Below are 13,780 nucleotides of genomic sequence, written 5' to 3'. Positions count from 1 at the left end.
ATTACAATAATTCATTTAGTATGACTTGATATATATTTTACTTTTAAACATAAACTGAAATAACATGCAATGGTATGTGATGTACACAATAATAAAAAATATTGAATGCCACTGTCTGTCTATGTGTGATATATACTGTGAGCAATGTTGTTATTGTACCTCAAGCCTCATTTCCATATTCACGTTGTGTGTGTGTGTTTATGTGACTGTGTTACATTAGGATGGGAGAAATGATGATCGTAGAAGCACCAGAAAAATATTCATGCTTTACTTAAAAACAGTTCATTACATTATGAGAACAATCCCACTTCCCTCCACAATTAAACACAGTAATAATTATTCAAAGTTGAATTTAAAATTCTCTGGATTATTTTCACATGAATATCCCAAACATGCGTTTCCAGATACTACCCAATCTTACTACAGTAGGTGCCATGAGCATAATATAATTATTGCAAAGAAAGGGAACTGAAACAAGTCTTTATAATCATGGCCAAATCTGATTTTCTGACCTGTTCCAGAATCCAACACACAACCACTTCCCTACACTGAAAACTTGATCTGGCAAGGGACTGAGTGTTCCACATACAGCTACAATTTCTGCATGACACATCAGACGGGACCTGTAGCCAAGAGCGAACCCTGTAACGTCCCTTTTCAACATTCCTGGCCTTTCGGAAAATTGACAAACCAGGAATTAGACAAAGGACAAGTAAGCATGCTACGGTTGTTGGCCCACAATCATTTTAGATTGTTGTATCGGTCATGGGCCTAGTTCTTTATCTTAAAGGTTCATACTAACATCATATTTTTTCCTTTGCTACAGACTTGCAGTTCATCGTTGGAAACCTGGACTTCACCATCCACAGTAGGGGAGGACATTCATCCTATAGGCAATCAACACACATCCTCACTTTTCTCCTACACACATTTTGGTTCTGTGCAGCTGGATCCCACATATGGCTTGCACTTTACAAATGTTGCTCCATATAATAGGTCTATCCTTGCAAGCAATGCTCAATTGTCATCCAATGTTTTACAAGAAATTGTGGAGTGCCCTGAACTTTGTAGTGCATGGTATTGGTGAACTGAAAGTCTGTTCTTATAATTGTAACATGTTGTGTCTTGTGTGTTTGTTTGTGCATGTGTTTAGTTTTTTTTATCATTAGAATTACTAATACTAATAAGACAGTTTTTTTTTAAATATGTATTTCTTTTTTTAAACCATGGTCCTAATCAAATCACTCTGTATCTAAACACATTTTACTGTGAGCAGCTTTTTTTGCATTCATGTAGGCCTACTTTTCATTAGCAATCAGTCAGTCAATAAATATGATTGTGACAGATTCAGACCTGAATAGTACTTTTTTTGGACATGTTCTTGACAGCAATAGTTTGCCATGCAGGGGATGGGGAAAACACTCAGATGTATTGTACAAAAGCGTCGACTTATTTTTGGTACAAATGGTACGCTGCAAATCACAAGGCCTTCTGCAACGACTGAGAGCAAAGCAATCGCCTCCATTGTACAAATGTGATATGCAGATTTTCTGTGTACATAGAAGCTGGAGTCTCTGTGAGGTCAAGAGGTCATACAACGAGGTCCCCACTGAGCAGTCCAGACAGTTTGGAGACATTAAGGCAAAACATGTACAAATTGGGCTTACGTGAGTTACGACTTGTACATCTGTACAACGTTCAACGTTCACTGAAGACCCATTAAGGAAACGATTCTGTACATTCTATTTTTATCATGGCCACTACTGTATTTAAGCACTATTGTAAGAGAGTTTTTACTCATGCTAGCCACTCTATTGTGATTGGTGGCATGATCCGACGTCGAGCTAATAAAACCGAGTCGTCAACCCGTTTTATAACTATAGTGACTCTTTCCGGCCTGCCTGGACAGACATCCCCAATAGAGTTAAGACTGCGCCACTGAGCACTTTTCATAGAAATGAATGGGGACGCCATCTTGGAAGACAAAAGTAGCTTACTCTAGTTATATTAACTCTATGCAGACATCTCATCCTATCAAAAAGCATCGATTTTTTGGCACAAATGCTCACTCAAACATGTTCTGAGGGCAGAAAGGAAAATCATTAGTTTACATATTCAACCAATGAAATTGAAGGAGAGGCGGGCTCAAGACGTTTGACTTGTGTATGTGAATCGGACATTTGGATTGTGGAGGAAATCGTCAAGACGTTTGGAATTGTGTGTAAGTGAATATTTTGTTGAAATTCAACAAACTCTGATGTTTACAAAGATAATAATCTTATCGTATGCATGTTGTTTTGACTCCATCAGGCGCACCTACTCGTGTAATGTTGAATAGGGTAAAACGTGCTTTTTTAAATGTTAGCCCGCTTTCTACAAAACCATTATACGACGACATAATTGCATCAGATCTCCGTGAGATTTTAACTATAGTTAGATGGTATAATTTATGTCTAGATATAGTAAAGACTTAGAAGGGAAGGGCCGGGGTAGCGAGCTAGCTAGCGGTAGCTGCCTCTGAGACAACAAGAGCTCCACCAGAGGTACCTCCTCTTAGTTTCCTCCTCACTCCTCTCCTGACATCTCCTCTTCTTAATATGTCTTTTCCTAACTATGCTGTTTGTATATAATGGTTTTACATGTATTTTTTTGCTCTCTCTCTTCCAGGACCAAGAATATAGAATCGTCCCAGACTCGGATGTTCTCCTGCTCCCATTGTCCTCTCTCCTTCACTGCCCAGAAGCACATCAAGAAGTGCCACCATGACCTGTGTGTCTCTCTGCTGAGGAGTGGAGAAATCAGACCAGAGACTCTGTCTTCCTCTCGACCACGCCCCAACACCACTTCATCCCTCCCCCCGGTCCCCACCCGGGGAAGCATGGACAAGGAAAAGGCCAGAAATCACCACTGTGACCAGTGTGGGAAGAGCTTCAGTCATTCAGTACACTTAAAGGCACACCAGCGTGTTCACTCAGGAGAGAAGCCGTACCACTGTGACCAGTGTGGGAAGAGCTTCAGAAATGCAGGACACTTAAAGACACACCAGAGTGTTCACTCAGGAGAGAAGCCGTACCACTGTGACCAGTGTGGGAGGAGCTTCAGTCGGTCAGGAAGCTTAGAGAGACACCAGCGTGTTCACACAGGAGAGAAGCCGTACCACTGTGACCAGTGTGAGAAGAGCTTCAGTCAGTCAGGAGACTTAGTGATACACCTTCGTGTTCACTCAGGAGAGAAGCTGTACCACTGTAACCAGTGTGGGAAGAGCTTCACTCATTCAGGAAACTTAGAGAGGCACCAGCGTGTTCACACAGGAGAGAAGCCGTTTCAATGTGACCAGTGTGGGAGGAGCTTCAGTCATTCAGAAAACTTAGAGAGACACCAGCGTGTTCACTCAGGAGAGAAGCCGTACCACTGTGACCAGTGTGGGAAGAGCTTCAGTCAGTCAGGAGATTTAGAGACACACCAGCGTGTTCACTCAGGAGAGAAACCATACCACTGTGACCAGTGTGGGAAGAGCTTCAGTCAGTCAGGAACCTTAAAGAAACACCAGCGTGTTCACACAGGAGAGAAGCCGTACCACTGTCTGTGACCAGTGTGGGAAGAGCTTCAGTATGTCAGGAGACTTAGTGACACTTTTGTTCTGGGAAGACTAGAGATCCTGATCTCTAGATCTTACTTAAGAATTAAACATTTATGAACATAGGAAATGTATGTATTTGTATTCATCATTTAAAGTAGAATTGTACATAAGATAATTGATTTTATACTGAAAATGTATATTGTATATAAATGTCACCATAAAATACAGTCTATGTACGATTGTTTCATTGTTTATTATATTATTGTATTACAATCATTCATTTTGTATGACTTGATATATATTTTACTTTTAAACATAAACTGAAATAAAATGTTATGTGATGTAGACAATAATAACAAATATTGATTGCTACTTTCTGTTTATGTCTGAACTATACTCAAGTCATACTCATCATCAAGTCAAGTGAGAACGGGTGTCAAAAGTATAACAAAGCAGGACTGAAGCGGTGCTGTCCACCTAGTCTGAGGGCTGTTTGTGATACCATATATGTTGTACCACGTCACCATACTGTATGTTACTATTATGGGGGTGGGATGGACGTTGATTCATAGTGGCAAATAAGTCCCCCCCCAATGTCAAAGTCAATCCCACGCCCTTGCTTAAGACATTCTGGAGGATGATGAGAGAACTCGAGAACCTTTGTGAACCGACGGGCCATAGATAGAGTTGCTTAGCAACGTTTGATTACATTGCTAGTACGCACCTGACATACAGGAGGCTACCAAACAGCCATGCTGCTACATAGCTAGCTAGCTATACCACTAGGTATTCTAAGCTCTTTGTTTAAGATAGCCAACAGTTGAAGTAAACTAGGGTTTTGTTGGACACTTTGTGTTAAATAAAGAGGTAGTTTATAGATGGTAAAGCATATTAAACGTAATTTTGGAGGCTACGGAACGTTTCCTCTCACACGAAGAAAAGTTTTGCTAGCAGAGAAACTAGACTACAGTAGCCTACTAGCTAAACAGTAAGATTGCCAGGCATCTTCAGGACAAGCTAGCGAGACTGATAGCCTTGCTAAAATGGACTTGTATCATGTTTTGGAGATGATAGGAGAAGGCTCATTTGGGCGAGTTTATAAAGGACGTAAGAAATTCAGTGGTCAAGTAAGTAAAATGTAACTAGACTATATAGGCTTAAATGTAGATCTATTTTGCTAGGTAGCTAAAACAAGCTAAGTGGCGCTGTCCCGCTATATCACCAATATTTTGTATTGTAGTTGGCTTGTAAGACTTTAGAATAACTTGTTAAACCTAACAACATTTGTAGCAAGAGTTTGAGAAATGACCAGCCTAATGCATGTTTCTTCCTTCTAGCGTGTTTGTAAACCGAAACCGTGTTTATTTTGTTTGTTGAGGTGGTGGCACTGAAGTTTATCCCTAAAGTTGGTCGCTCTGAGAAAGAGTTGCGAAGTCTTAAAAGAGAAATTGACATCATGAAGGGACTTCGACACCCGAACATTGTCCTCTTGTTGGACAGTGTTGAGACTGAAAGAGAGGTAGCTGTGTTTGCAATTAGCTTCCATTTAGTAAAAAGCTATATCTTGCTTACATTGGGGTTTACTGACTATGACGCTCTTTACAGGTGGTTGTTGTTACTGAGTACGCAGAAGGCGAGTTGTTCCAGATCCTCGAGGACGATGGCAATTTACCAGAGAGCCAGGTAGTGCCCATTCATTCATGAGAAAGTATTGTTATATTGGGATCCACAGTGTCTCTGGGTAATAGTTCAGTAGGAGCTAAATCTTTTTTTGCGTTTTGGACGTCCATATGGACGTCCATAGACTGACGGCGATGGCTGCTGATCTTTGCATGGATGGACGGACGGCGATGCTGTTCAGAGTGCCGTCCATAGAGGGAGCATATATTTTGGACGGCGTCATAGCCGTCCATATGGACGGCGATGCTGTTCAGAGTGCCGTCCATAGAGGGAGCAGATATTTTGGACGGGCCGTCCATAGAGGGAGCAGATATTTTGGACGGCATCATAGCCGTCCATATGGACGGCGATGCTGTTCAGAGTGCTGTCCATAGAGGGAGCATATATTTTGGACGGCGATGGATTGAATGTTTAGCAGGCTGTTGAGCTAACAGAACTGCCGAAGGCTACCATAGCATGTAGCTAGCTACATTAACTTTGGATGACTCAATCTTTTGTCAAGTTAATTTGTATGAATTGCATGTTAGTGCAATTTTTACGCCTTTATTCTGTTTTTTTTACATAATCAGCAGTATGATCTCATGACAATATAGACTTGAAAAACAATATGTTATGGTTTGGGTTTGCCTATAGGCTACATTTATTTTAATTATTTCGAGAATTGTTAATAAAGACTCATTTAAAATGTTAACATTGTGTTATGACCCTATGAATACATTGCCATTTAGGTCTTTTAAACCGTCAGTTTAAAGTGTTTTATGGGTGGATTTGAAGCCACCAGTCAGTAGCTCCAATCTTGCGCACGAACTTTGCGCACGGAGACAAACGCAAAACAACAAACACTCGCTTGGAGCGGAGACCAATGCAAAACACAATACGATGTGTTGAGCCAAACCAAAGCCGTCAAAGGCTACCATGAATGTAGCTACAGCAACCGTGGATGACTCAATAAGTTTTGTCACGTTATTTTGTATTAATTGCATTTAAGTGAAGGCTATATATTTACGCCTTTATTTTATTTTTAACATACAAAAGTAGGCCAATCAACAATATAATCTCATGACAATACAGACTTGAAAAACAATATGTTATGGTTAGGGTTTGCCTAGATATAGGCTACATATATTTTAAATATTTCGAGAATTGTTAATAAAGACTCAATTAAGATTTTAACATTGTGTTATGACCCTATGAAATACATTGCCCTTTAGGTCTTTGAAGCCGTCAGTTTAAAGTGTTTTATGGGTGGATTTGGAGCCACCAGTCAGTAGCTCCAATGTTGCGCACGAACCACTTTGAGCGGAGACAAATGCAAAACGTAATAGCCTATGGGCCTAACACTCCAAATTTTAAAATTTTAAATGAGTCTTTATTAACAATTCTCGAAATAATTAAAATATATGTAGCCTATAGGCAAACCCAAACCATAACATATTGTTTTTCAAGTCTATATTGTCATGAGATCATACTGCTGATTATGTAAAAAAAACAGAATAAAGGCGTAAATATTGCACTAACATGCAATTCATACAAATTAACTTGACAAAAGATTGAGTCATCCAAAGTTAATGTAGCTAGCTACATGCTATGGTAGCCTTCGGCAGTTCTGTTAGCTCAACAGCCTGCTAAACATTCAATCCATCGCCGTCCAAAATATATGCTCCCTCTATGGACGGCACTCTGAACAGCATCGCCGTCCATATGGACGGCTATGATGCCGTCCAAAATATCTGCTCCCTCTATGGACGGCACGAGGGACGTCCCTGCTAATCCATCGCCGTCCAAAATATCTGCTTCCTCTATGGACGGCACTCTGAACAGCATCGCCGTCCATATGGACGGCTATGACGCCGTCCAAAATATATGCTCCCTCTATGGACGGCACTCTGAACAGCATCGCCGTCCGTCCATCCATGCAAAGATCAGCAGCCATCGCCGTCAGTCTATGGACGTCCATATGGACGTCCAAAACGCAAAAAAAGATTTAGCTGCCTCTCTAATAGTTTGTGTGATAGTTAAAGCTCTGCATTACAGAACGGTGTCTGAGATTAAGTAGACTATACAATTAACCTTTTGTTTTGAATGCTTTATTCACTGTGTGGGTTGCTCTTTGTCAAGGTCGCTGAGATTGCCCACCAGCTAGTGTCTGCTTTATATTATTTACATTCACATCGGATCCTCCACCGTGACATGAAACCACAAAACATTCTTTTGGGAAAAGGTGGTGTTGTAAAGCTGTGTGATTTTGGGTGAGCATTACTCCTTTGTGCACACTATAATGTCAATTCGGCCAAATGTATTCGTCTTTTTCTTTGTTAAACATGTCGATTTTGTGCAATTTTCCACTAAGAATATGGCTGGTAAAGTTATTTTTGGGTTTATTGGCACATGTTCCAGGTTTGCTCGAGCTATGAGCGTTTCTACATTGGTCCTGACTTCCATCAAAGGAACACCTCTCTACATGTCCCCGGAGCTTGTCGAAGAGAAGCCCTATGACCACACTGCTGACCTTTGGTCTTTGGGCTGCATTCTTTACGAGCTCCACACGGGGGTGCCACCTTTCTACACTAACTCGATCTTTCAGCTTGTGCGGCTCATAGTGAGAGATCCTGTTAAGTGGCCAGAGAACATGAGCCAACCCTGCACGGTAAAGATCACAGTTTTATAGTGTTTGTGTATTATTAGGATAGTAGTTAATTAGTACATGTGCAGTTCCTACACATGTTTGTAGACATGTCTAGAGATGCTTTATTTGACTTCTCAATCTTGCCACCCTAGAATTTCTTGAAGGGATTATTGACCAAAGACCCACAGAAGAGATTGTCATGGCCAGACCTCCTCAAACACCCTTTTGTTGCAGATGGAGTTGTAGGTGAGGCCAGCAGGCTTGAATTGATTTTGTTGATTCAATTCTGATCTCAGGTATCATTGTTGTACGTAGTAAACGTAACTTCCAGATTCTAACCTCTTTGTTCCCTAATGGTGGCCTTGGTAGTGCTGTCAGATCCCAGTGCATCCAGCCCTCTGACAGTGACCCCCAGCCCAGACATGCAGGCTCTGAAGCTTCAGCAAGCGGCACAGAAGGCACCGCAGCATGGTGGTGAGAGCCGGCTGCTGCGCAAGGCCACGGAACAAAGAGACAAGGAAAAGAGGAGCAGACAGGTAGGGTGTGATCCCAACCATGCGTAGAAATACTCGGAAGGAAATAAATCTAAACTCTGCAAGTGACTACTGCTTTGTAACTGATTCTAGATTGGAAATGGAAAGGCAGGACCCCAAAGGACAGCCCCGTCAGTAAAGATTCCCTCCCAAGAATCCCCAGCTGCCCCCTTAACGTGTTTGGATCAGGACATGGCCCACGCTGCAGCCTATGAGACATCAGCCGTGAGGTACAGTAGAAGCATCCAGGAACTTCAAACATGAACTCAAGAGCTTTCTGATCAACCAGCCTGAAATTGAACCAACCTACTGATTTATTTATATGATATAACTGTAAAAAAATATATAAATAGCAGCGTCAGCACAAGTTTACATTCAGTGTAGAGTTTCTCCTGTTACCGTGCAGGGGTCAGATCAGCCATGATTATGAGAAAGAGTTCCCCTCGGTGGAGGTTGGACCTCGGCAGGTACGGAAGCACCCTGAGGATGGCCGCAGCAGCCTGAGCTCAGTGAGGATGCACAGTCAGGTCAGTGACCTGGACCGCCTGCAGCTTGCTGGCATCACTGCACAGTTAGTGCCCCAGTATTGTTTGCTGGCTGCTCTTTCAACACCACAGCAGTCTGTGTCAGTCATCATGGGTGTATGTCATTAGGACGTGGACAGTGATGAGGAGTGGGAGCAGTTGGTCCATGAAACAGACCCAAGACGGCACACGTCTAACACCAGTAGTCAAACCATTATTCCTAAATTGAAAAGGAAGTTACTGACATCCAAAACCCAGGTAAACCAACCAGCTGATAAAGCCCATGTATCGATATAAATTCGTATTTTACCGTGCCCTGACTCAGCACCTGTCCTCCTGTTCAGTTGCTAGATGGGATTCTGGAAGGAGCCTGCCAGATTCGACAGGCACTGAAGGTTTTAAACAACCTGATCTTGACCTCGGTCCCAAAGGACTCCTTCCACATTGGACGTGAAGTTGAGCTACCTCATTTCCTGTTTGACTTGGTTCAAGATATTGTCGAGAGCCCAGTAGTTACCAAGGTTAGAACTGACAAAAAATGACCATATATTACATGTTAACAGATAAATGCAAAAGTTAACATGAACTATCTGTGTCTTCTGTTTTGTCTCACTTAGCAACCATGGTGTGACAGTGTACTTGGAGAAGTGATGGTGGTGCTTTTGGTGTACTGGGAGAAACACAATGACTGGGAGCAAGCTGAGAGCAGGTTTGACATTCAGCTGGGCACAGTAGTCAGTAAATGATTATGCAAAATCTAGTCATTTTCTGAATGGTTTAATGCCAAGCCTGATGCGCACAGTCATTCTTTCATCATTAGGCGCATAGTCTACTGAAAGTCTCTTCGTTTCCTGTGGCTTAACAATATTTCACATTAACCTGCCAACACACCTCCACATTGTAGATTGGAAGACTCCTCCAAGCCCTTTGTCAAGATTTTGCTTCGCCCAACCCCCAACTCTTTGGCAGTAGGTATCAAACTAGTTTAGGTTTATAATAAAGTAATTTTCTGTTATGTTATTTATCCTTGATGTTTCTAGACTGCTACTTTTTTACAGGGTTTGAAGCTGATTGAGTCGAAGCTGATTGGAAAATATGGAACGGGTTGATTGATCAGTCTGTGTGTGTGTGTCTTTCTCCCTGTTCTTTAGCCTCTGGCAGCATCGGTTCTGACCATGTTTATCCACAGTGGAGGGTCTGTGGATATTAGTATGGACAGGCTGACGCCACAGATCTTAAATCTCCTCGACTCGGATCAGGTCTGTGTTTCCAGGCGGACTGATGCGTGTGTGCTCTAGCGTGTGATGCGACTGGGAATATGACGGGTGGTACTGCATGGCTGTGCCTGAACATTGTCTTCCCCTCTGTTCCTTTCCCAGTCCAGCATTACCTTGCCACCAGGCTGGGGTTATTGTGACGGCCTTCTGTCATTGGTCCTACACACTCTCTCAGAGGTCAGCAACGTTTCATCACTTTGAATCTAGTAGTCCTACTAATTACCACTTTACCTGCCATTGTAACTTTACAATCTAATCTATCGTACTGCCTATGTTAGCATTCTATTAACCCTTGTATGTAAAATAATCATAAGGAACTTATTTGCTTTTCACATCGCCCTCTTTACAGCATGAAAACGATCCATTATCAGCATCTATTGAGTCAAGTCTTTTGAACCAGCTATGGCAGAGAGTTAATACCTCCCTGGAAAAGACAACACCCAAAACAAACGTCTGTTCATCAAATGGTATAGACTTTTTTTGCACCCCCTTCTCAATCTAATGGCATTTCTACTATTAAGTATATTTTAATTTCTTGTGTTTGTGATGTACGATCTGCTCTGTCCTTATCAGGTCTGTATGCCTTCCTGTCCATTGCTCTGCTTGTCCTCACCAAGGATCCATACTCCTGCGTTACTCTGTTCTCAGAGAGTGACACAAAGTGCATTGCCACCCTGGGACACCTGCTCAACACTGATTAGTTAGTAAATGATGTAGTTGTTGACGTCTTCACATCCAGATTGGTCGTTTTAGAATATCCATACGGGTATAGTAATGATGTGTGTGAAGTTAAACCATCTCCTCTGCCCCACAGTGTTCAATTGCTGTCAGAGGAGAGTCCTGGTCAATGCTGGGGGGACTCCAGTTCAAGCAACCTGTCGGTGTTGAGCTGCCATCTACTCTGTTTCCCATTTGCCCTCGACTTGCCCTCAGAGACCATGGCCAAGCTGCTCCAGTTGTACCACAGCTGTGGCATCGTCTCTGGCCTGCTGCAGGTTGGATCTCCCTCTGTGTTGAAATATGTGCCTCTCCGGCTGACTAACAGTAGAAAGTATCTCCATCTGAATGATGCAACTGAGGATAACTCTTGCTCTAGACACAAATCCTCCCGAACTGCTACTCCACACTGCTGTCTTAGTACCGTTGGGAGAACATTCTGCTGCTTCCAAGCTGGTGTTTGATCTTTGACGGCTTGACTGAATCATGTTTATTTTCTCTCTACCTTGTCAGGTGATACGAGCACTTCCTCAATCTCTACTGGAGCTGCCCCTGTCTCTGCTGTGCCGTCTGCTTCTGTGCGACCCAGGGCGCTCTGTCCCCTGTTTCACAGCAGCCGCCGGGGCCTGTAGCTTCTTTTCTGTTCCCAGGGAGGCGGAAGGCAAGCAGAATGCCTCCAGTGACCAAGGCCCTGTGTCTGAGAATAGAACTGCTAGCTCTCTGCTCTCTGCCTTCCTGCGGCTAGAGGCCCTGTGGGGCTCCGCTGTGGAGCTCCTGACCCTGCTGTCCCAGGCAGCCCGCTGCTCCTCCAGCTCCACCGGCCTTCAGCTCCAGCTGGAGCCCGCCGTCCTGCAGCAGGCTCTGGTTCATTCAGACGACAGGGTCAGAGCTGCTGCATGCAGCCTGCTGGGGCACCTGGACCCGTTTGTGCAAACGTCCACAAGTGACCCAAAATCAGCTTTGACACCTGCCACCTTCAAAGATATGATTGGCTGTCTACACGACCCTTCTCCCTCCGTCCGGCGGATGTCCTGCAGGGCAGTGGGGAATTGGCTGGGTTTGATAGGACGAGCAGAGGTAGGAACTCTGAAAGGGGTGGGGGCCTGTGCCGTGTCGGACGGAATAAAGAGCAAGGAAGATAGTGTGTGTGCACAGGTAGGGGCAGGAAGAAATGCAGCCTCATTAGTCAGAAAGCAAATGGACCAGGAGGAGATGAATAGATGGATTGAACAGACCAAGAGGGCGTCCACCATGTTACCGTCCCTTATGACAGACACTGATGCCCTCACACGAAGGCATTGCTGTGCAGCTTTGGGAAACATGGCTACCGTGGACAGGGGGGTGTCCACACTGTTAGAGGCAGATGTGCCTCGCTTGCTTCTCAAGACTGCTTGTGCTGATTCCCATAATGCAGTGAGACAAGCTGCCAATGCTACCCTGGTCTTGTACAGTCAGCAGGATTCACTACGACAGGTACAGTATAGAAACTAAGTAAACATGACATTGTCTAAATAGCTCCTTTATTTTACTTGTTTCCATTCTTATTAGGATCCCTTCAAATTAAAGTAAATCACCAAGTAACTGAATATAAAGTTAACACATTCTGTTCAGCATAATTACTTTTTTTTCCTGTAAAAAGCAGCAGTGTAAACAAAATCGATAAAGACAATTTTATTTTGTGTGTGTATTTGTTTATTTATTTTCTTAAAAAAACAACTTTAACGCTGTTAAACTACACCTTGGCCCTTGGCTTGGCTCTGTCTGCAAGCAGCACACACGTTCACACATTCACACAGTAATGTTGAAATCTCTCAAATCTTCCCATCTATGCTTTTAAGGCTCTGATGTCCCTTGATGCACTTGAGAAACTTCACCAGGCTTCACAGCATGCACCGCCACAGTGTGACTATCCTCAAATCATTGACCAGCTATGAGTGGGTGAGAGAAATCCATGTGGTAGGATGGAAAAGCCAGTTGCTAAGCTTTGATTCTACTATCTGACATCTTCTTGTACTCTGAAGTGGTTGCAAAACATTTTTTTGTTTTTTTAGAGAAATGCAGTCCTCATTTGTAATTTGAGCATTACAACATCAGATCATTTGAAAGCAATTTGACATGTCACGTTATAAAGGTATACATATAATTTGTGTATAACACTTCATATCCACAATGCTGACTACTTGAAATGGAATGGCTATGAAGTGATTTATTTCTTGTTTTAACTCCATTTGTTGCTGTGTTCAAATGTTAAACAGTTTAATAATGCTTGGCATTAATTGAACTGTGGTTTTTAGGCCTGATCAGTTGGCCTGATTCTGCATTAGTTATCTTCAAATGTGTAAATTCTATTTGAATTTTGATTAACATTAGATTAAAAGTACATTTATTGACTGAAAGTTTTCTTCGTTCTTAAAATACGAAGAGCAAATTATATAGGCCTATAGGATACATTTGAAAAACGAAATAATTATCAATATTGATTGTTTTACTTGCCTGCACAAGTTTGTTAATTGTGAAACAAGTAGCCTACAACTTTTAGTTTTACAAATATATATATTCTTTTTTACTTTGGAGTCTTTTCTGTATTCAATGTTGATCATAAAAACTAGTCAAATCGACTCCGTTGCGCCCTTTTTTCTGACCAATTTGCTTTTTCTTACCAATTTGTAATGAACCGAACGTTTCCCTTCAATACGCATTCAACAAAACGACAACCTAAAATCCAGTGTACAAATTAGATGCAATTTAGCTTCACTTTTTTTTTTACAATTGAATTGTAGCTATACATTTTGACCACGGTAATTGTCTCTCGGGTAGAAAAAACTGTAGCATTCTTCTCGTGT

General features: G+C 42.4%; 2 protein-coding genes across 2 annotated transcripts; both read left to right on the top strand.

Moving 5' to 3' along the window:
- The first annotated feature begins 1,968 nt into the window (after positions 1-1,968).
- On the top strand, positions 1,969-3,912 carry LOC124468335 (zinc finger protein 239-like). The gene is given in 3 exon segments (XM_047021045.1): positions 1,969-2,221; positions 2,668-3,583; positions 3,585-3,912. Coding segments are annotated over 2 exon segments (954 nt in total). The 5' UTR covers positions 1,969-2,221; positions 2,668-2,698; the 3' UTR covers positions 3,654-3,912.
- Positions 3,913-4,224: 312 nt separating this feature from the next.
- Positions 4,225-13,529, top strand: stk36 (serine/threonine kinase 36 (fused homolog, Drosophila)). The gene is made up of 20 exons (XM_047021042.1): positions 4,225-4,707; positions 4,959-5,099; positions 5,186-5,263; positions 7,379-7,509; positions 7,658-7,907; positions 8,039-8,132; positions 8,256-8,422; positions 8,513-8,649; positions 8,826-8,946; positions 9,073-9,201; positions 9,288-9,464; positions 9,561-9,652; positions 9,848-9,911; positions 10,095-10,202; positions 10,323-10,397; positions 10,570-10,687; positions 10,794-10,920; positions 11,035-11,215; positions 11,451-12,410; positions 12,776-13,529. Exons 1-20 carry the CDS (start codon positions 4,624-4,626, stop codon positions 12,869-12,871), a joined length of 3,330 nt encoding a protein of 1,109 aa, XP_046876998.1. The 5' UTR covers positions 4,225-4,623; the 3' UTR covers positions 12,872-13,529.
- Positions 13,530-13,780: the final 251 nt, after the last annotated feature.

The sequence above is a fragment of the Hypomesus transpacificus genome, chromosome 5 (genome assembly GCF_021917145.1).
Source record: "Hypomesus transpacificus isolate Combined female chromosome 5, fHypTra1, whole genome shotgun sequence".
NCBI classification, from domain to species: domain Eukaryota; kingdom Metazoa; phylum Chordata; class Actinopteri; order Osmeriformes; family Osmeridae; genus Hypomesus; species Hypomesus transpacificus.
The sequence above is the reverse complement of the archived record's forward strand: the minus strand, read 5'-3'. Positions and strand labels throughout refer to the sequence as shown.